Source organism: Drosophila willistoni (assembly GCF_018902025.1).
Source record: "Drosophila willistoni isolate 14030-0811.24 chromosome XR unlocalized genomic scaffold, UCI_dwil_1.1 Seg106, whole genome shotgun sequence".
In the NCBI taxonomy this organism is placed as follows: Eukaryota; Metazoa; Arthropoda; class Insecta; order Diptera; family Drosophilidae; genus Drosophila; species Drosophila willistoni.
Window position 1 is genome coordinate 1360409 of NW_025814055.1, and position 20562 is coordinate 1380970.

Below are 20562 nucleotides of genomic sequence, written 5' to 3' on the forward strand. Positions count from 1 at the left end.
GATATCGCTTTGGAAATTTGTTTGGAAGTTAAGTTCTGTTGCTTGGATATCTCTAAATGGTCACGGTCATAGTCATCTTCTTCATTAGGAAGGAGATCTTTTGAATAACCTTTCATAGCTCTTGGATTTTCTGATTGGTAAATAAGAAATGGTTTAAATTTGAAATCACCATTTGCATTTCCACCAAGAAGAAGAGTCAGTCTATCCTTGCTAGCTTTAAATCCGGGCGCAGATTTTTCTGTTTTAGATATGTAGGTTCTCTGAGGTAGACGTTTCCAAAATAATCCTGTCTCGTCAACATTAAAAACTTGTTTCGGTTCATAGCCGCCCTCACGGATTAAAGCTTTTAGCTCTGCTGGGTAGAGTTCTGCAGCAGTTACATCAGCGCTAGCTGCTTCGCCTTTAAAAGCAATGTTGTGCAGATTTGCTCGAACCTTGAATCTTTCAAACCAGCCTTGACTTGCTTCAAAAGTTTCATTATCGTGGGCGGTACTATCACTAGCATCATCGTTGGATACGGTTTGACTTTTAATATCATCAAATAAGCTTTTTGCTTTCGTCTGAATTACCATTTTACTTAATGGTATTCTTTGCGCAACTTGATTCTCAATCCAAATTGAAAGCAAGGATTCCATTTTAATCATCAAAGAACTCCTTGTACGGATCATCGTTTTAGCATCTAATGATGTTACAGATTTTGCAGCCTCTCTTATTTTATCTCCATCTCGATCTTTAATAGTTCTGACTGTTGTTGCAGCCAGGCCAAGAGCCTTTGCTATCTCCACAGCCTTCTCGCCCTTATTAAATCGCCGCAGAATATCTAGTTTTGTCTCCAAACTGATAGTTTTCTTTTTATTTTTGGTAATTCCACCAGCATTATCCTTTCCACTCATTTAACTAAAAAATAATTTTGTGTAACAAAATAATATAACTCTGCCAATAAATAAATTAAAAAATTATTTACCTTTTTTTATATGTGATCAGAAATAACACGAAAAAACTTATTGATCTATTTTAAAGAGCACAACTCACTAATTGAAACGCGATATTCTACATAAAAGGTGGGCAAGCAAATGGCAAAGTGAGTCGAAGCAAATCAAAGGGGAATTCCCCTGTTTTGATACACAGCGCGCGCAGTTAGCAACAAAAGTGTTGCCACCTTTTGGAAAAAAAGGTATTAAAAAAGAAACGAACGTTTCCTGAGCAACGCAACATCGAAAATCTAACGACGCACAATGAAAATTAGTGCTAATTGATCAGCGACGCAACTTCGAAAAAACGCAAACCGAAACGACGCAAAGCGAGGTATGGGTGTACAGTCATGAGTCTTGGATTCCTTTTACCTTAATGTCATAAAAATGAATGCATATTTTGTATCGGCTATTATATGTATATATTTTTCATACTATACATATATGTGCATACATGTATATCTTACATTTATATTACATTATGCATGTTCGCTTATATTATAATATACTTTTTACCCTATAGGGACAAAATATAAATAATGGCAAAATATTTTTAAAGTTGCCATGTACGAAAGTGAAGCATTAATTTTTCTGCGTGTAGCTGCGTAACAAAGCGACATAGTACTGCTTTCGTCAAAAGTCTGTGCGACACTAGCTGTTTTTTTACGCTTTGAACTTGTACTTCGTGCTCACATCGGCATGCACACAGACGGCCACACGAGCAATTGCCGAGCAAAAGTGCCCGCACGGGCTATGGGCGCCTACCTCTGCTCTACATACTACACGAGTCTACATAAAAAATTTGGTGGCTCTAGCTCTTATAGTCTCCGAGATCTAGGTGTTCATACGGACAGACGGACGGACAGACGGACATGGCTAGATCGACTCGGTTGTTGATCCTGATCAAGAATATATATACTTTGTGGGGTCGGAGATGCTTCCTTCTGCCTGTTACATACATTTTGGCGACTTTAATATACCATTTCACCCTATGGGTGTATGGTATAATGATTCATTAAATTTCATAGTTAAAATCTTTTTTCTTTTCTTGCAGGATCCTGCAACGGTAAGCTTCAACCAAGTCAAATGTCTATATGCCCATTTTTATAACTTCTTGAGGTAAGGTTGTAATCGTTTGAAAAATTGAGTGGTCATTTTGGTCTAAAGTGGTCAACGATTTATATTTGTACTTGTATTCATTCACAAAGTGAGTCGTTTCTTCGTGTTGTCAGCTGTGTCAGCTTTCCGAGTTGCTGAGCTTTATAATTTTTATACCATACACCCATAGGGTGAAATGGTATATTAAAGTCGCCAAAATGTATGTAACAGGCAGAAGGAAGCATCTCCGACCCCACAAAGTATATATATTCTTGATCAGGATCAACAACCGAGTCGATCTAGCCATGTCCGTCCGTCCGTCCGTCTGTCCGTATGAACACCTAGATCTCGGAGACTGTAAGAGCTAGAGCCACCAAATTTGGTATGTAGACTCGTGTAGTATGTAGAGTGATCAAGTTTATTTCAAATTTTTGCCACGCCCCTTTCCGCCCCCGCAATTTAAAAAAAGCGTTTATCTCAAAAACTGTTCCAGCTAGAGACACCATATTTGGTATGTATATTCGCTTAGTAAATGCACACATTTTGTATGTGTAAAACTTTTGCCACGCCCTTTTCCGCCCCCGTAATTTGAAAAACTTGATTATCTCCCGTATTTTTTTACCTTATGCAATCAAATTTGACGCACTTAAATTTAATACTAATATCCAGCAAAATACCAAATTTGATTCAAATCGAACAAAAAAAGGCAAGTTATGCATATAAACATTTTTACGTAAGGCCGAAGTTGGCCGTTGTCTGGTGGGGGCGAGCACCCTAGTATGGTTAAGTGAGCGAGATACTAAGATACGCTTGTCAAAAGCATGTGAAAGTGCATTTGTTTAATAAATTTGAAATATTTGCTTTACTGGTGTATGGTATACCTAAGTCAGCGAGACGACTTACTTACTTACTTTCCTTATGTTGTGTCCTAAAGGCCTAATTTTCGCGAAACAACGACCTACATGCTGTGCATGTTTTTTTATCGAATGTGTATATGTGAGCAATATGATATAGTCATTCGATCTTTATAAAATTGGACATAGCCATTAATAGGTATGTAGGTATATTTTAAGCTGACATATATTAATTGTGTCAATAGCGTCAAAAGTTATTGATAAACTCACAGTTTTTGGCCTATCGTTCCGATGGGAGCTATATGATCGATCTTCATCAAATTTAATACAGTCATTAATAACTATATTAAACTGTTAAATATTAATTTATGACAATGGTCTAACAAAAAAAGGAAGTTATTGAAGAAAGTTACTGTTCGAGACTTTGCCGTTTGTATGGGAGCTATATGATATAGTGGTTCGATCCGTATAAATCCGAGATATACAACCTGTGTACTATATACAAGCCTACTTCAAAATTTCAGCTCTGTAGCTCTTACGGTCTAGGAGAAGTTTACGCTGATCCAGACGGACGGACGGACATGGCTTTGTGAACTCTTCGTGGGGATCAAGAATATATATACTTTATATGGTCTGAGATACTTCCTTCTATACGTTGCACACTTCTGACCAAAATTAATATACCCTTTTTGTAGTGGTATAATAATATTTAAAATGAAGTAAGTAAGTCGTCTCGCCGACTTAGGTTATACATACATCAGTAAAGCAAATATTTCAAATTTATTAAACAAATGCATTTTCACATGCTTTTTACCAGCATATCTTACTATCTCGCTCACTCAAGCATGCTACCACACTTGTGCCCCCACCAGCCAACGGCCAACTCCGGCCTTTTGGAAAAACGTTTATATGCATAACACGGTTATTTTTTGTCCGACGGAAGATAAACAAGTTTTTTAATTTACGGGGGCGGAAAAGGGCGTGGCAAAATCTTTATACATACAAAATGTATGAATTTACTAAGCAAATATACATACCAAATATGGTGTCTCTAGCTAAAATTCAAAAATTTGAAATAAACTTGATCACTCTACATACTACACGAGTCTAAATACCAAATTTGGTGGCTCTAGCTTTTACAGACTCCAAGATCTAGGTGTTCATACGGACAGACGGACATGGCTAGATCGGCTCGGCTATTGATGCTGTTCAAGAATATATACTTTATGGGGCCGGAAAAGCTTCCTTCTGCCTGTTACATACATTTTGGCGACTTTAATATACCATTTCACCCTATGGGTGTATGGTATAATTAACATATGTATGCACATACATACATACATACATATGCGATTAAACCAAAGTTACCAACCCTTCCGACGAACTACTTGAATTATTAAAGATGCAGTTTCGAATGTTATTATTAGGATAATTTTCAACAACGGAATATGACACACAGACTCAAATTAAGGAGTAATGTACAACATATCTAAATTTTTTTAAAATCGGTGACTCCCATACCTGAACTTCCCCTTTTCAGACACCGGTTACCAGTTATAGGTTCGCTTTTAGAATATTCCTTTTTACAGGGGAATCAGATAGCTACATGATATTAGCGTAGCCGAAGGCCTGAAATATATTTGAAATACCTTTTTATACCCTTGCAAAAAGGGTATATTAATTTTGGTCAAAAGTGTGCAACGCATAGAAGGAAGCATCTCCGACCATATAAAGTATATATATTCTTGATCAGCACGACGAGACGAGTTCAAATCGCCATGTCCGTCCGTCCGTCCGTCTGGATCAACGCAAACTCCTCCTAGACCGAAACAGCTACAGAGCTGAAATTTTGCATGTAGGCTTGTATATACTGCAGGCGTTGTATATCTCGGATTCAGCCGGATCGGATCACTATATCATATAGCTCCCATACAAATGGCAAAGTCACGAACAGTGACTTTTCTCAATAACTTCGTTATTTTCTGAGCTATTGTAAATTTAATATTGGTGAGTTTATTACACATATAAACGACTATGCAAAATTTGATCAAGATCGGGTGACTATATCATATAGCTCCCATAGGAACGATCTTTCGAAAACAGTGACTTTTGTCAATAACTTCGTTACTTTTGACGCGATTGCTTTCAAATTAAACATTTGTTAGTTTAATATATCTGTTAATGACTGTGCCAAATTTGATAAAGATCGGGTACCTATATCAGATAGCTCCCATAGGAACGATCGGTGAAAAACAGTGACTTTGATCAATATCTTCGTTATTTCCTATGCTAAGATTGTAGGCCGTTCTTTGGACACATTAGCCCTTTTGGCTTAAACGTTTTCCACTTTGATGGCTATAGGTAAGGAAAAAGTTACCAAAAAAGTTGCAAGGGTATACAAACTTTGACGCGGTCGAAGTTAGCCCCGGCCCTCTGGTTATTATTTATATGTATGTATGTATGTGTGTAAAAGGTATTCGTGCTTATACTTCTTAGTTTAACAACTTAATAGTAAAACACCTCCAATCACCTGTTACCAAATAACTACATAGCGGTGACGATCGTCAGGAGATATAGGGGAGAACCCTCATCAGTTGAAGCGTACGATATAAAGCCAGCCGCAGTTATAAGTTTTCACCTGTTCGCCAATTTATTGATTGCTACATTGACAAATGAGCCACCCTGCTGTTTTGAAACCAATTAAAAACCAGTGGGCCGGTTGCATGCCTTGTCAGCGTTTGCCGTTGTATGGCTAAACGATCAAAATGAATAGACGTAATAGTATAACAGTTTCAAGGTATACTAAGTAAGTCGCTGCGCCGACTTAGGTATACCAAGTGAAATAACCAAATATGTAAGTATTTAATTTTACATGCTGCAAAGCAAACTCAGTTTTATAATCACATTGGTCCTCTGGCGCCGCCAAAATAGTTGTTCTTATTCCAGTGGGGAGAGAAGTGGAATTCTAAATGAACTTGATCTGCGTGCATTCCTACTTTTAAATTCTCCGAGATCGAAGTGTTATAGGTGATCAATGTGCGTGTATATTATAGATTTATATTTTAGTAACTTTTCGACTAACTTTTCCAAAAAAGATCTTAGCTGCGAGTCTCCACAAGTATCACCGACCATTGGCCCCACTAACTGTAACTTTGACCCTATATAAAGCGATCGATTATATAAACGGCAACGGGCAAACCGACTATGGACATATTGTCACTGTTAATAATGATTGAGGCATCTATCGATTCTGACTAAATAAAACACCCACCTTTTAAAAGAGTATTAAGCAATCAGTATGAATATATATATGTATCTTGACTATTGTCTAATGAGAATATATTGGATACTGAATTTAGACAGCAATCCGCTGTCGAAATATTATCAAACTCCAAATCCAATCCACTTGGCGGCAGCTAAACAAATTTAGGGTATGCGTTTGTATTTATACTGCGATTAATTAGAGACATTCCCGGCATGGAGCACCTGCCAGTCGACACACTACAGTCACTCCGCGGCTATTCTGGCATCATTAATAATTCTGAGTAGTAGCTGTTACCAGAAGCGGTGATCATTCCAAACCTCCTGAACGCATAATAACTACGATTAAAGCAAACAAGGCTTATTGTAGGTTAAATGACAAGTTTTGACAACTTGTGAAACGACAAGTGGTCAGCGGCTGTTTGACTCCGTCCCTGTCCCTTCCGCGGTTCCACAAGAATACTTTGGTGGACAGCCAAAAACAAAAACCTTAAGTAAACTCATACCAGCACTTGAACAACAGCACACGGGCCGTTCCTAACTAGCGACCCAGTTGAATTAATAATCCGCATAATTGGAGAACTTAACTTATGAGCGAAAGAGAAAGGACATGGTGACGACAAAAAGAGCGTTATTTTCATTGCGCTTAATAATTCATTTAGATGGTTCGCGGAGATAACAATGCTACGAAGACTGTGCCTGTCATTATTGTTGTTTTATTTTATCGGACTCAGCAAGTACTATTATTATTCCCTCTATATGTTGTCAACGTGAGCAAACCCATTGTGAGGCATTTGTCGGCCAACTTGGTGGCAACACAAATGACAAGCTTTTTTTCAAATTGGGCTGCCTTCACCATTGTGCAGGACTTCTAATAAGTTAAGATATATAATGCCTTAACATGGCATGTATACAAAATAATTGATGTTAATTCGTGTCACAAAAAATATGTGCGTTTCCAACGATCTGGGAACCCAAGCACATTTTGGTTATATTATCCTAGATTGTCACTGATAGAACTGCTTATCTTAACATTTGATCAGATGATTTCCCATTTAATTCGTTTCTGATTGTAGCATAGGTTTCTAAAAAAGTAAGTTTATATAAAATGGATCTTGATTTTTAAAACTTTTCAAAATAGGTTTCTTATTTTGGTATAAATAGAGGAAAGCATCTACAAACATAACCAAAGGGCCGGGGCACAATAAACTTGCAAGGGTATACAAACTTTGCCGCGTTTGAAGTTAGCCCCGGCTTTCTGGTGGCGTTAAAATTTAGCGTTTGCTTTGTTTTCTTAATTGAATTCAAAATATTTGCTTATAATTTTAGCCTTGGAATATTGCTGTTTGTCTGAGTTTATTTTTGTTAAAAAGTGAAAATTACAGTAAATGTGATTATTTCGTACACGTGTATACGATAAGTTAAGGTACATATAATGCACCTATGGTACAATTAATTCAAATATTTTCTGTCTATTTTCGGTCTTGTGGCGTTATCTGTGCATCTCTCTGAAAAAGGGCGTAAGTATTCACCGCAGTCTTAATTACTGTAGTTGAAAAAACAAACATAAATTAAATTCTCATTAATGGAAAATCCTGAAGCCGAACAGAGTAGACATATGTATTTTTATGAGTACCAAGTGTAAATATGTTGTTTACTGCGACATTGTAAAGTTGCGTTTTCAAGTTGTTTGCGGTCAATAATAAATGAGTTTTCGAAGTAATCGTAACTGTAATGTTAGTTAGCAAAAGGTCACATGGACACCTATCAAATGCAATTATAGTAGCTAAACTGGACAGGCAGTCTTAATTATAACGAAAAAGACTTGTTAAACATGACAGTTTTCGTATCCCTACTATCCATCAAAATGACAGCTTTTGAATAGCACCGCTGTATATGCCAAAACTAAAGTCGATTGCAGGGTCTTGTCCAGAGGTTCCTCCCTTATCAACACAATATCGAATTTCGATCAACACGCTGAGAAGAAGCAACACCGGCGCTTCACTTTTGGCGCTAAACCAACATTGCGCGCATCCGCAATAGTCCCAAATGACCAGCGACACTCTACATTCCAGCTTGCATGACCCTCATTATCCTATCTACGCTACGTACTCGAACTTGTATTTATGGTTGGCACCATTAGGGAAATATTTTGCGCATCATGAACTTATATGTACTGTGCGGCAAGGACATTTGTTTGGCTACTCAACTGCTGCAACAGAGTCAACTGATATTCATCTTGCAAGAGAGGACAACATAATTGCCGTTGAGGATAACCAATATATTATTAACGTGTTATGGGTAAACAGCAGGTTTATGTGCTCTATATTTAGCAGTTAATTACGGCAAAAACGTGTCTGAATTTATTATTTTTAGGGTAGTTTAGTGTTTGTTTTAATTAGTTCATATTATCATGTATGTATATACATTTCTTAAAACCCTTTTTTTCATTCTTTCATTGCCTGCGAAACTCTGGATATCTGGAAAATCAGTATGTAAGTATATTAAATATATCTATCTCTATATCTCTATACATACATACACGGACGAGAATTTAGCATCTTTTCCTTATATCGCTCCATTCTCAAGCTCGACATTGATTAGTGAATCAATACAAATCACTTACAAATTACTGTTTAAAAAAAAATTTTAAAAATGGAGTTCGAGAAGTGTATTGTTCAAACAAAACAAAAACGAATAAAACTAGTCATTTCTTGATTTTTCCGATTTGAAAATGTCCGCTCCGAAACCGCGTATTTATATTTTGGGTGTATTGAACATTCAATTTTTAATAGCTTGTAATTTATCGTTTCTAATGGCCAAGTGAACCATTAATTTTTGGCAAAATTGTAAATTTTAATTATTTGAACTAAATTGAGGGCTGTGTGTAAAGCTGAGTCCATGAGGAATGCCAAGATTGTGGTGCCTTTTCAGGCGCCAGGTTAATGAGCTTTTTTCCAATAGATTAATCGCCAATGAGTTGGTAAGCCTGTCATGATGTTCGATATGGATCTTCGTTAGCCCGGTGACTTCGTGGGCGACCCTTTCCTTTCTTATCGCGCGCATCCTAGCATTCTAAGTAAGGAGGCTTGCTTCAAACAAGATTTCCAATGTTTTGCTCTGAAGTGGCTTTATAATTTAGAGGCTTTATATGTAGAGGTTGTAACATTAACTTTACTTAGGGTCATTCGTAACAGGCCCGGGCCTGGTGTCATATGGGCCACTTGTTCGTACTGAGCGTTGTACGACTACGTCTATATATAAATTTGAAATATGACTTAAGCAGTTCATAGATAGGCTACTGCTTTAAGCTTATAAGGCAGCCAATGCACTATGGTCCAGATGCCAAAAATTTTGGCATAAACTACAATTTTAATGTATTGAAATTTCGCAGGCAGGTTTGTAACACCAAAATAAATATATATGTATATATATTTTTCGATGAGTCATTTTAATTTTGCATTATTATTACGATGCATTAAATGGATAAAGGACAAAGTACCTAAAATTCTTTAGTATAGTCAAAAAAGTCTAAAATTTGGGCAAAAAGACAAAACTCTAGCACTTTAGCACAATTCTAATCGAACGTTCCTATATATTACCAAAATGTGGGAAAAGGGGGACGAACGGGGATACAGTTTTGGTTTGTGGCTAAAGACAATACTCACATTAGTTAGTTTCCACGAAACACGGAGAACGCATGTTCAGTGTGCAATTTTTCAAAAAAAAATATACATAAATTGGACATTACTCAACACTAAATCACTGGAACTACATATAAAATAACATTACATAGTGCATACCTTGAATATTGCTTTCCATAATTTATTGAACTTTTCTGAACCAAATTGAAGAGTGTGGCATAACATAAAGCGACTAAATATTTTGGCCCCAATTTCTATTGCGAAATCATCAGATCACTAATTCACTAGTCTCTCAAAAGGTTTAAGTGGCGCTTATAAAAATTTGTATTACAATTTTTATAATGTATGATGAGTTTACTTTATGATAAAAAAAAAAAAAAAACAACGATTTTTAAAAAAATTGATCAAAAAATCGACTTTATGCCAAAATTTTCGACATCTGGACCATAGTGCAATGGTCCAAAATTTATCGAACTACTGTTTCACGTCTAGAAGGGCTGCTTTACAGTATGTCTTCTTTCCAAATTCTTTACGATTTTTATCGTAAAGTTGTTTACTTGTTTCCTTATTTAGTCAACCACAGTTTTTGTGCCAGGTGTAAATCTATGTGCTAACTGACCCTGTTTTTCCCAATATCTTGACGGATAGCCTTGAAATATTGTTGTTGATCTCTTAGTTTCATATAGCTGATATCTAATGAAACCAGGTAGCCAATCTTCCATTTATAAAATTTTTTCCAAGAGCTTTTTCTTTTCAAAATACCAATAACATCAACTTACAATTAGTTTACAAAAAGTAAAGTACATTTGATTAAGAAAATATCATGCAGATTATTCGCTTTCGGAAAACAGCTCTACTTTTTAGATGGAATGACATTTTGAATTCTAAAATCAATTATCAGAATCTGTCGACCGACAACCGTACTATATGATCGACCGGTTTGTATAAACAAATCGTCTCACGCGTCGAATTAATGTAGCAACTTTACCCATTTCGAAAAGTCTCCGCAGTACCTTTACATATGGAGCGTTGTACATCTGCGCGTTTAAATTTATTGTTCATTCCATTATTGGTGGCAAGGGACAGAATTTCTGTGTCTTTGAAAATAAAATGCTATAAATTCTTGTGTTGTTTGGTTGTGGCATTGTATTGGCACGCCACAAAAAAAAAAACTTAACGATTTGCACTGGGAGCAACCTTCCAGGTTGTCGTAAAGTCCGTACTTACAGGCGGCTAGGTCTGGGCATGGGCCTGGGAAACGGATACACAAGATAAGATGGACAAGGAATTCCAGGAGCACCTCAAGTTTTGCGAGATCCGTCCGTGTTTGCAGACATTTGGTGCATCACGACCAGAAGACCATTTGAATGGGTACAAGTATTCCGCTTCATGTAGTAAAGTAGAATAAGTTAGCAATACTTGGAAAAATAATAATAACAGACATCTATACTAATTCAAGTTGTATATAGAGGTAAAACAAATATTGCATACCTATTTAATCATGCTTATTAGCCACTAAAATTGGGTCAATGTAACTGCTCCGAAATTGAAAAACTTAGATTGCTTGCAATTAAAGAAAAATAATAAGATACAAAACTGTGTCTTGTATGCTTCGTAGCACCAAGATTACATTCCAAATACTATCGATGGCTTACTAGGGAACTTACAAGGGTTAACTGCTTCGCGATCACTAAATACAATGGAAGAGATTAAATGGCAGCCGGTACAGATTAAGATGCATCGACGGCAATAACTGCGTCACCGCTGGTCGGCTGCTTTTCTGTACAGCCCAAGCACATCTTTGGTTAAGACATGAAACAAATTTCCCTTGAAAAGAATTACATACCGATCGCAGCGAAGACTCAGACTATGGGAATTGGTTTTGACTCTATTTGTTCGGTCCAATCGGTCTGCCCTTCTTATTTTATCGTTGCTGTTCACAAAGTGACCGTCTTCATTGTCAACACATGGTAGTGGCTGCAATGCCACGGTAAACAATTCTTTAGACAGGGCAGTCAATATGCACTGCTTGTTTAAATGTATGTACTGGATATGGTGGCGATCTTCCAGTTTCGCTTAACCCAGCTTATCGCAGCTGAGCGAATCGTTTTGCCGTACTAAATTATTATGTTAACATGAAAATAATTGAGGTAAAAGGCATTCAACAGTGGCTGTCCATTTTTTTATATATCAGAATCTTGTCCATCTCGATCAGTTTTGAAATTGTCTTTGGCTGCCCATATACGCCACTGCCTCAATTAGAAGCGAAATAAATAGTTGTGAAATTTGACAAGCCTACAAAATTAAAATAAATATTTTTGTGAGAAATGACTGAAATTGGCTTGGTTTCAATTGAATTGTTTGAAACAAACACATACACTTTTATGAATGTATGCAGATTCCTATCACGATTCGACCTCACGCAAATAAGTTCCTACATTTAGCCATTTAAAAATTTAGCCGTGTGTGTATGTAATGCAGACATATGATAACCTGTAGTTTACGATTCGATGAATCAATAAAACAAGAACTGCCTTTTTTCTTAGACCGCACTACACTGGGCTGCCAAACACGGTAATGAAGATGTTGTTAAACTGATTGCCGGCACCTTTAAAGCTGATGTAAATTCAAAGACGGTAAGATTAAGTTATTTGTAGTTTTTATAAATCGAAACTAACTATGTATTTTTTTTCTTGTATGTCGGAATTTACCAACATTTTGTATTTATTCAAGAATGGGGTAAGTAATATAAAAATATATCGAGAGTTTTTTTTAATAATCTACGAAATAGCTTATTGGCTTGTCCCAGTCGCGTGTATATGTGCGTCACATGTCAGGATTTTGTCTCACAACCTCTCCCGTGATGCACAGCAGGCTGTGACAAATCGTGACGACCATATCCAATTGTGTTTTAACAACTCCAACCCCAAACTCTCAAACCCTTTGGCACAACCCAAAGGCGAGTTTACAAAATTTTAAATTGAGTGGTGTTTTGTTCCAACAAAATTAAATTCCCTCAAATGTCAATTTCACAACTGAAACAAAGTGAATTGTCAATCACATTCCAAGTGATTTGATACGCACTTCACGTGCAGTATAAGGTAAACATTGGCACACCTAAACAACTCGAAATTTGAATATTATCGGTGTCACAAGTTACGAACACAAAAGAATTTCGACCAATTCGCTGAAATGCCTTGAGAACCGTCATAAAAACAAGGTTCCCTATAAAATTTATCGGAACTAACTAGGACCTTAGGTTTTCATTTAATGCATTTGTTTAATTGTTTGATCATTTTATTTTATTTAGTTGTTTAATCATTTTATGCATACCATCTAAGATATATATAAGAATTTAATTTTTAATGCTGTATATACAACCCTAATCATTATTAATTATTTTTTTTTTTCTTTCAAAATTCAAATAAAAATCATTCACAAAAAGCTTCTTTTGGTCAAAAAAATTTAAATCATTTTTAAAAAATTACTTTTATATTATTTCGCTGTACAAACCATTAGCCTAAGGCAACAGTAGTTGTATGTACATACGTGAGTTATTTTAATCATTTTATTTATGGTGACTTATTTCCAGGGATATACACCACTTCACCTGGCCACCCAGTTCGGAAGGGATAATATTTTTGAGCTGCTTTGGAATGTATACAGTAAGTAAAAAATTTATATTTCAAACCATTAACACAGTAAGGACGGCTTCAAAAATCTTGACCATTTTCATCTGTACGTTTAAATACCTAAAAGAATTACACGGCCTAGTTGATGGCTCAGTAAAACCAACTTTGACTATAATACTGTTGTTCTGTAACCTCAAACCCCAACGGAGGTGGCAAAAACAGTATATTCATTTTGGTCCTATGGGAGCTTTATGATACAGTCACCCGATCTTAATTAAATTTGGCACAGTCGTTTATACATATGTGCATAATAAACTCACATATATTAAATTTCAACAATACCTCAGAAAATAACAAAGTTATTAAAAAAGTCACTGTTCGTGACTTTGCCGTTTGTATAGTGGTCCGATCAGGCTGTGTAGCTCTTACGGTCTAGGAGGAGTTTGCGTTGATCCAGACGGACGTGACGGACATGGCTATATGAACTCGTCTAGTCGTACTGAACAAGAATATATATACTCGGATTTGCTTCCTTCTATGAGTTGCACACTTCTGACCAAAATTAATATACCATTGTTGCAATGATAGAAAAATAGAAATAAAGTAGACTTTACCAAAAAAAATGTTGACTTTGATATGTATCATTAACGCTCAGTAACGACTGGTACTAATTTAAAGTATAGAAACCAAAAAGCAGGGTTTGCAAAAACTGCTCTTTAGTAGCAAGAGCATTGACAATTTTGCTATGCTCCTGGTACCGCTCCCGTTTTTGACGAGAGCAGGAGCAGAGTCAAAGGTAAACTACGAAAATTTCATAGTAATATCCAACACTGCAAAAAAATTTCGTAGACTTATCAAGAAACCTTTAAAAATTAAAAAAGGTCACAATTTTTCAACTTATTTTTTACACAGGTCGACATGATTTTGGGCGACTTTAATTTGAGAGGTGCTCCTAACTATTTCGGGTACCCTGATTCTGAATATGAACTCAGTTTTAGCCCTGGGCGTGATGTCCAAATTTTGTAAACCCTTTTGGCACTCAAAAGAATGCTATAAAGATTCAAAAAAAAAAATGTTTTAGCACATTTTTAACAGCTTTAAATATATAGCATACTTTTGGGTTCAAATTTCACTCGTTTTAGAACAAAAGTGTATGCATTAAAAAGTACCTCTTTGTTATTTTATATATTGCTTCTAATAATAGGTTTAAATAAATAACACTAACTTCACTTAGGGTCATTCGTAACAAGCCCGGGCCTGGTGTCAGATGGGCCAATTGTTCGTACTGAACGTTGTAATGTTTTTTGTACAATATTATGTTTATATTATTCAATGAAATACTGCAAATGCAATGACTTTGAATAATTTCAACATAAGTATATTTTTTCAAAAACCTGACGGGATGGACAAAAACAATGTACAGGATCAGCAGGACACCGAATTACCATAGAACACATAATAAACTTAAAACACTTTCTCACGACCTCAAAAATGTCGGCCTGTGTTATTCCTTGTTCTTAGAAAATGCAATTTCACAGCAGTGTTTCTTTTCGTGAATTGGTTATGTTTTTTCTTAGTTTTAATTTTAGTTCCTCATGGTACAACGAGGACAAGGAAAGATTAATCAGTAGATTTGCGCTAAGGTATTGTAAAATTACATTTAAAAATCGCAAAGCTCGTGAAGTTGGAAGACTTATTTACAAAGTGCATTCCATCGTAAGCAATATAGATTTGGAAAAACACAAATTCGCGAGAAAACCCAAAATTTAAACACCTCGGAAATATCGAAATGTCGCGTATATAGATTTGGAAAAACACAAATTCGCGAGAAAAACCAAAATGTATATAATAGGCAGAAGGAAGCTTCTCCGGCCCCACAAAGTATATATATTCTTGATCAGCATCAACAGCTAGCGGATGTCCATGTCCGTCTATCTGTCCGTACGAACACGTAGATTTCAGGGACTATAAGAGCTAGAGCCACCAAATTTGGTACTTAGACTCATGTAATACCTACATTGTTCATGTTATTTCAAATTTTTGGCACACCCCTGACGCCCCAGCACATTAAATAAAATTCATTTTCTCAAAAACGAACAGAGCTATATCTACCAAATTTGGTATGTAGATTTGTTTACCAAACTTAATTATTGAAATCTGACAGAGACTAGTTATACTAGGCGGTACATAACGGCGGAGCTGGCCGTAGGCTAGTGGCGGCGTTAGAGTTCTCGTGTGTTTTTGTAAGGGTGAGCGAGATGCTATGAGGCGAATTTAATAGACATACATTTGTTGTTCGAAATTTTTTCACCCGGTGCATGATATACCGAAGTCGGCGAAACGACTTACCTCATTTGACTATCATAATCAAATTCGGCAGACTAATTAATCTTATTTATTTCTTTCAAACTACCAAATTTATCGGACTAGAAACATGTCAAATATACGTATAAAAGTGTTTTAGGCCGTAGGCTAGTGTCCTCGTGTGTTCGCAGAGTAAGCTAGATGGCATATGCTGTGAGGCAAGTAAAAACAATTTAATAGACATACATTTGGTTTTCGAAATTTAAAATATTTTTTCACTTGCATGGTATGTAACAGGCAGAAGAAAGTTTTTCCGATCCCAAAAAGTATATATATTCTTGATCAGAATCAACAACCGAGTCGATCTAGCCATGTCCGTCTGTCCGTCCGTCCTTCCATTCGTATAAGCCAGTAGATCTCGGAGACTATAAGAGCGAGAGCCACCAAATTTAGTATGGAGTCTCGTGTAGTATGTACAGTTATCGAGTTTCTTTCAAATTTTTGCCACGCCCCCTACCGCATCCGCAAATTAAATAAAACCGATTTTCTCAAACGCTATACTAACTAGAGACACCAAATTTGGTATGTATATTTGCTTAGTAAATGCGCACATTTGTATGTGTAAACATTTTGACACGCCCCTTTCCGCCCCCATAATTTAAAAAAACTCGATTATCTCCCGTACTTTTTTACCTTGTGCAATCAAATTTGGCATACTTAAATTTGAGACTAATATCCAAAATACCAAATTGATTAAAATCGGACTGAAAATAGCCCAGTTATGCATATGCATACGTTTATATAAACGTTTTTCCATAAGGCCGAAGTTTGCCGTTGGCTGGTGGGGGCGCTAGAGTGCTTTTAGGCTTGAAAAAAATCGACAAACTGTCGTTCGGTCATTTCGTTTCGTATATGCTGCCTTTTATGCGTTGCACACGTCTGGCCAAAATTAATATATCCTTTTTGCAAGGGTTCAAAAATGGGTCAATATTAGATTTTTTACATTTTAGCCAAAAGCTCCCGAATAGATAGATATAGAACTTTATGTCTTCCTGGTCACCGTGTGTTCTTAAATGGTCTCTGCAGAACTGTTTGATCAAAACCCACCGAACGAATTCATAAATTAATACATATTTTGATAACATGAATACATAAAATGAGAGCATTTCATTATTTTTGTTCCTACGGAGCAGCCTTCTTAAACTCTGCTTTTCCCCTCTTTTAACTCATATCATTAATCCATTTGACAAATCTATTCATTTTGTAGAAGCCAATCGGGACATCATGGATTGGAATGGCAATAAGCCACTGGATTACAGCCAACAGCGACCGAGTATATCGGCTTCTACTTGCAGTAGTGAGTATCAAAAGTTTTTCTTAAGCACGGAGATTAACAATAACTATCGCCTGGGTGGCCTAAACTCTGCAAGCCCTTTTTCAACTGGTGCTAGTGAATACAGCGGCGGTACACTGGGCAGCGCACTGACACGTGGCAAGAAACGCTCTCAAATGCGCTATGCAACAATAAGTGGTGCCAACAGTGGAGGTATATTGGCTCGTTCACAGTCTGTAATGACTCATCAGTCGAATGTGCGCTTTAGAAAGCAATCGGCACAATCACTGTTTAAGCACCAAATAAAGGATGATAACCTAGTACCTGGTGACATTGTATCCCAGTCAAAAGCTACTAACCATCCGTCGGATTTAAGCTCCGAAGAAGATTCTGGAGATCTACGACGTGTTTCCACAAAGCGCAAAGAGAGCTTTCTTCGCAAAACTTTTCGGTCCGCTGCCGGTGCATCCCGACCCTCAAAGGATGTAGTTACTAACCCTTCACTAAAGTTATAACTGAAATAACATGATCACTCTGTAGGGAAATCGCTACATACCATTTAATCCTGTAATCCATGTAAATATAAATTGTTCCCATTTACAATGTGGCTTATAAACAATTGACTTCTCATAACAAAAGCTAAAGGCTCATTCAGACATTTGTTTGTTTCTTTTTATTCATTGTCAATATAAAAATAAACAAATTTCAGCAACAAAAATATCAATGTAGCTAATTTTTGCACATCTTATTTATACGTCACTTTGTAGCACGGGTACATTATGTAATTAATCGTTTAGACTTAACAATTATTCTTTGCGAAAAGTCTATAACAAAAAAGTAGATTGTGGAAAGGCACTAATCTTACCGTATATGAATACGTTTACTATATTTGTAAAACTGATACCAGCATGTTTTTTGAAATGTAATACTAAAATAAATGAATATCACAGAATATTAAATTATGGGAAATTAGAAAATATGTACATTACAACTGAAATTTATTGAGGAAACGAACACTCATGCAAAAATAATTGCAAATATTACTGAAATGTACCCAACATTCGTTGGACCCTATTCATGAATGGGAAATTTAATTTTTAATATATTATTCATACATATATGGCTTACTGCGCATTTATATAGGTTTTAAATATAAAATTTCCAGTAACATGCGATCACTTAAAAATACATTCTATATTGTATCTTCTATGTATTTATTATTTTTGTATTTACTATATGTAGAGATACAAGCGATGCGACTCAGCGGCGGACTTAGCGGCACATGGAGGCAGGTGAAAGCAATCCATGATGTTGAATGTTTTCAAAGCATTTGCGTTGATTGATGTTTTTGTTCAATTCATACATTGAATTCATATAGCTTGTTTATTTGAATTTTATTTAATGTATTTAAAATATATATTATATCCTTTTTCTTAGTTGCAATACATGTATATAATTTTTTACAAGATCTGTGAATGAATGTACATATGTATTAATGTTTATACAATTTATGCATATACATGTGTATGTATGCACATTTAGTAATTGCAATACTAATTAAAACTGTTTTGATAGCAACTACTATTTTATTTTAGAACCTATCCCAAAATTTGTATTGGTAAGTCTTTTATCATTCTGTTGAATAGCATTGCTTTCCGGTGTATTGTTCGTTTTATCTATTTTATACTATAGTTTTTAGCGTCATTTATATTTAAAGCATTGTAATTGAAGATAATATATTTTTTTATATTTTTTAGAAATCAAGGCACGAAAAAAGCATACCAGTAAGTCTATAATTTTGAGCCAACACAAATACTTATGTACTATAAAACAAACACTTGTTATCGGTATTTTCTAGTCGAAAAAGATTTGGGATTCCTGCGGATTGGTTCGCTAAATGTTCGAGTAAAGAAGACAACAGAAGCATTCAGCAATTTTCTGGGAGTGGGCAATGGCAGTGGTCCAGTACAGTTAGCATATAGCACTGGGGGAGTAGATTCTGCAATTGGTCGGTCTTACCAGAAATCTCACCGACACTTTCATCAGCTTCATCATGCTCATCACACTGGTGCGACACGAAATCGGCATCCGACTCAGACTGTAGCGACAAACACACTGTACGGAGCTAAAAGCAACCTGCTTGGTTCAAGGGCGAGTGTTCCAAACAATAGACATATATATGATTTTGTACACAAATCATGGGGCTCGGCAGACAATATAACGCAGCGAACAGAAGATCTAATGCCGCCACCGAAATCGATAGATCATAGCAACAAACGCAACAGATCTTCCAAAAGTTCATCATACACCTCCAATGCAGCAGATTCTCCACGTGATTCAATTTGCTCGTCTACGTCCAGTTCAAATCTTTACAGTGGCTACAGCAGTATGCCAACCACACCAAATCAGATTCGAGTTCCAAAGGACATAGTAGCATCATTCGCCGCTGACTCTGATTCAGATTCAGCATATGGCTTTGACTCAAATTGGTCAGTTAATGGACAAACTCGTTAAACAACATTCTATTAAAGCGGTTTACTGTTAATTTTTTAAATACATTTTTTTTAATTATCAAAATAATACAACATGGCACGATTAAATAAAACTCATTTCTTTGGCTGCTGCATGGAATATTATATAATATAACTTTATAATATTATATATAACTTTTGTGAACTCATCAAGTATATAAAAAATTATAAATTAAGTTTAAAAATTTGTGTACACCTGTCCCTGTAGTTTTTGGCGTCATTTATATTCAAATCATTGTAATTGAAAATAATATATTTTTTACATTTTTTAGAAATCAAAGCACGAAAAAAGCATACCAGTAATAATTTGAGCCAATCGGTATTTTGTAGTCGAAAAAAATTTAGGATTCCTGCGGATTGGTTTGCTGAATGTTCGAGTAAAGCAAACAACAGAAGCCTTAAGCAATTTTCTAAGGGTGGGCAGTGGCAGTGGTCCAGTCTCACCGACACTTTCATCAGCTTCATCATGCTCATCACACTGGTGCGACACGAAATCGGCATCCGACTCAGACTGTAGCGCCAAACACACTCTACGGATCTAAAAGCAGCCTGCTTGGATCAAGGGCGAGTGTTCCAAACAATATAAATATTTATGATTTTGTACACAAGTCATGGGGCTCGGCAGACAATATAGCGCAGCGAACCGAAAATCTATTGCCGCCACCGAAATCGATAGGTCATAGCAACAAACGCAACAGATCTTCCAAAAGTTCATCATACACCTCCAATGCAGCAGATTCTCCACGTGATTCAATTTGCTCGTCTACGTCCAGTTCAAATCTTTACAGTGGCTACAGCAGTGAATCATGTACTAGCCGTAAAGCAAAAAGATTTCCCGCATTATACTAAAGAGAGAGGTACCGAATGCTATACCTCTAGATCTCGTTCTTAATTGACGGGATGACTTAGTTACGCACTCTGCATTTTAGAGAGT

The 20562-nt window shown here is 36.1% G+C and overlaps 1 protein-coding gene and 1 long non-coding RNA gene across 7 annotated transcripts in view; one reads left to right on the top strand and one right to left on the bottom strand.

Annotated features, from left to right (window-relative positions):
- Positions 1 to 19728, top strand: part of LOC6651901 (ankyrin repeat domain-containing protein SOWAHC) — a 75805-nt gene extending 56077 nt beyond the window's left edge. Inside the window, exons 5-11 of one of the 4 annotated variants that reach the window (XM_023180955.2) lie at positions 12375 to 12464; positions 12562 to 12567; positions 13421 to 13493; positions 17032 to 17121; positions 18340 to 18389; positions 18855 to 18881; positions 18956 to 19067. In XM_023180955.2, the coding sequence (XP_023036723.2) occupies positions 12375 to 12464; positions 12562 to 12567; positions 13421 to 13493; positions 17032 to 17121; positions 18340 to 18389; positions 18855 to 18881; positions 18956 to 18994 (375 nt within the window). In that variant the 3' untranslated portion in view covers positions 18995 to 19067. Of the gene's footprint in view, positions 1 to 2025; positions 2038 to 7701; positions 7831 to 8586; positions 8680 to 12374; positions 12465 to 12561; positions 12568 to 13420; positions 13494 to 17031; positions 17122 to 18339; positions 18390 to 18854; positions 18882 to 18955 lie in introns of those variants that run through there. The other 3 variants (XM_023180956.2, XM_047011793.1, XM_047011795.1) reach the window with 3 other exon arrangements.
- Positions 10839 to 11884, bottom strand: LOC111519570. Of its 3 annotated transcripts, XR_006954507.1 has the most exons (5): positions 11675 to 11883; positions 11496 to 11608; positions 11320 to 11391; positions 11056 to 11213; positions 10839 to 10925 (listed from the first exon to the last, which is right to left on the bottom strand). It is a non-coding gene; the product is annotated as an uncharacterized LOC111519570 (long non-coding RNA). The 3 variants fall into 3 exon arrangements; XR_006954508.1 differs by having other exon boundaries at positions 10839 to 11246; positions 11675 to 11884; XR_002724400.2 differs by having other exon boundaries at positions 10839 to 11213.
- Positions 19729 to 20562: the final 834 nt, after the last annotated feature.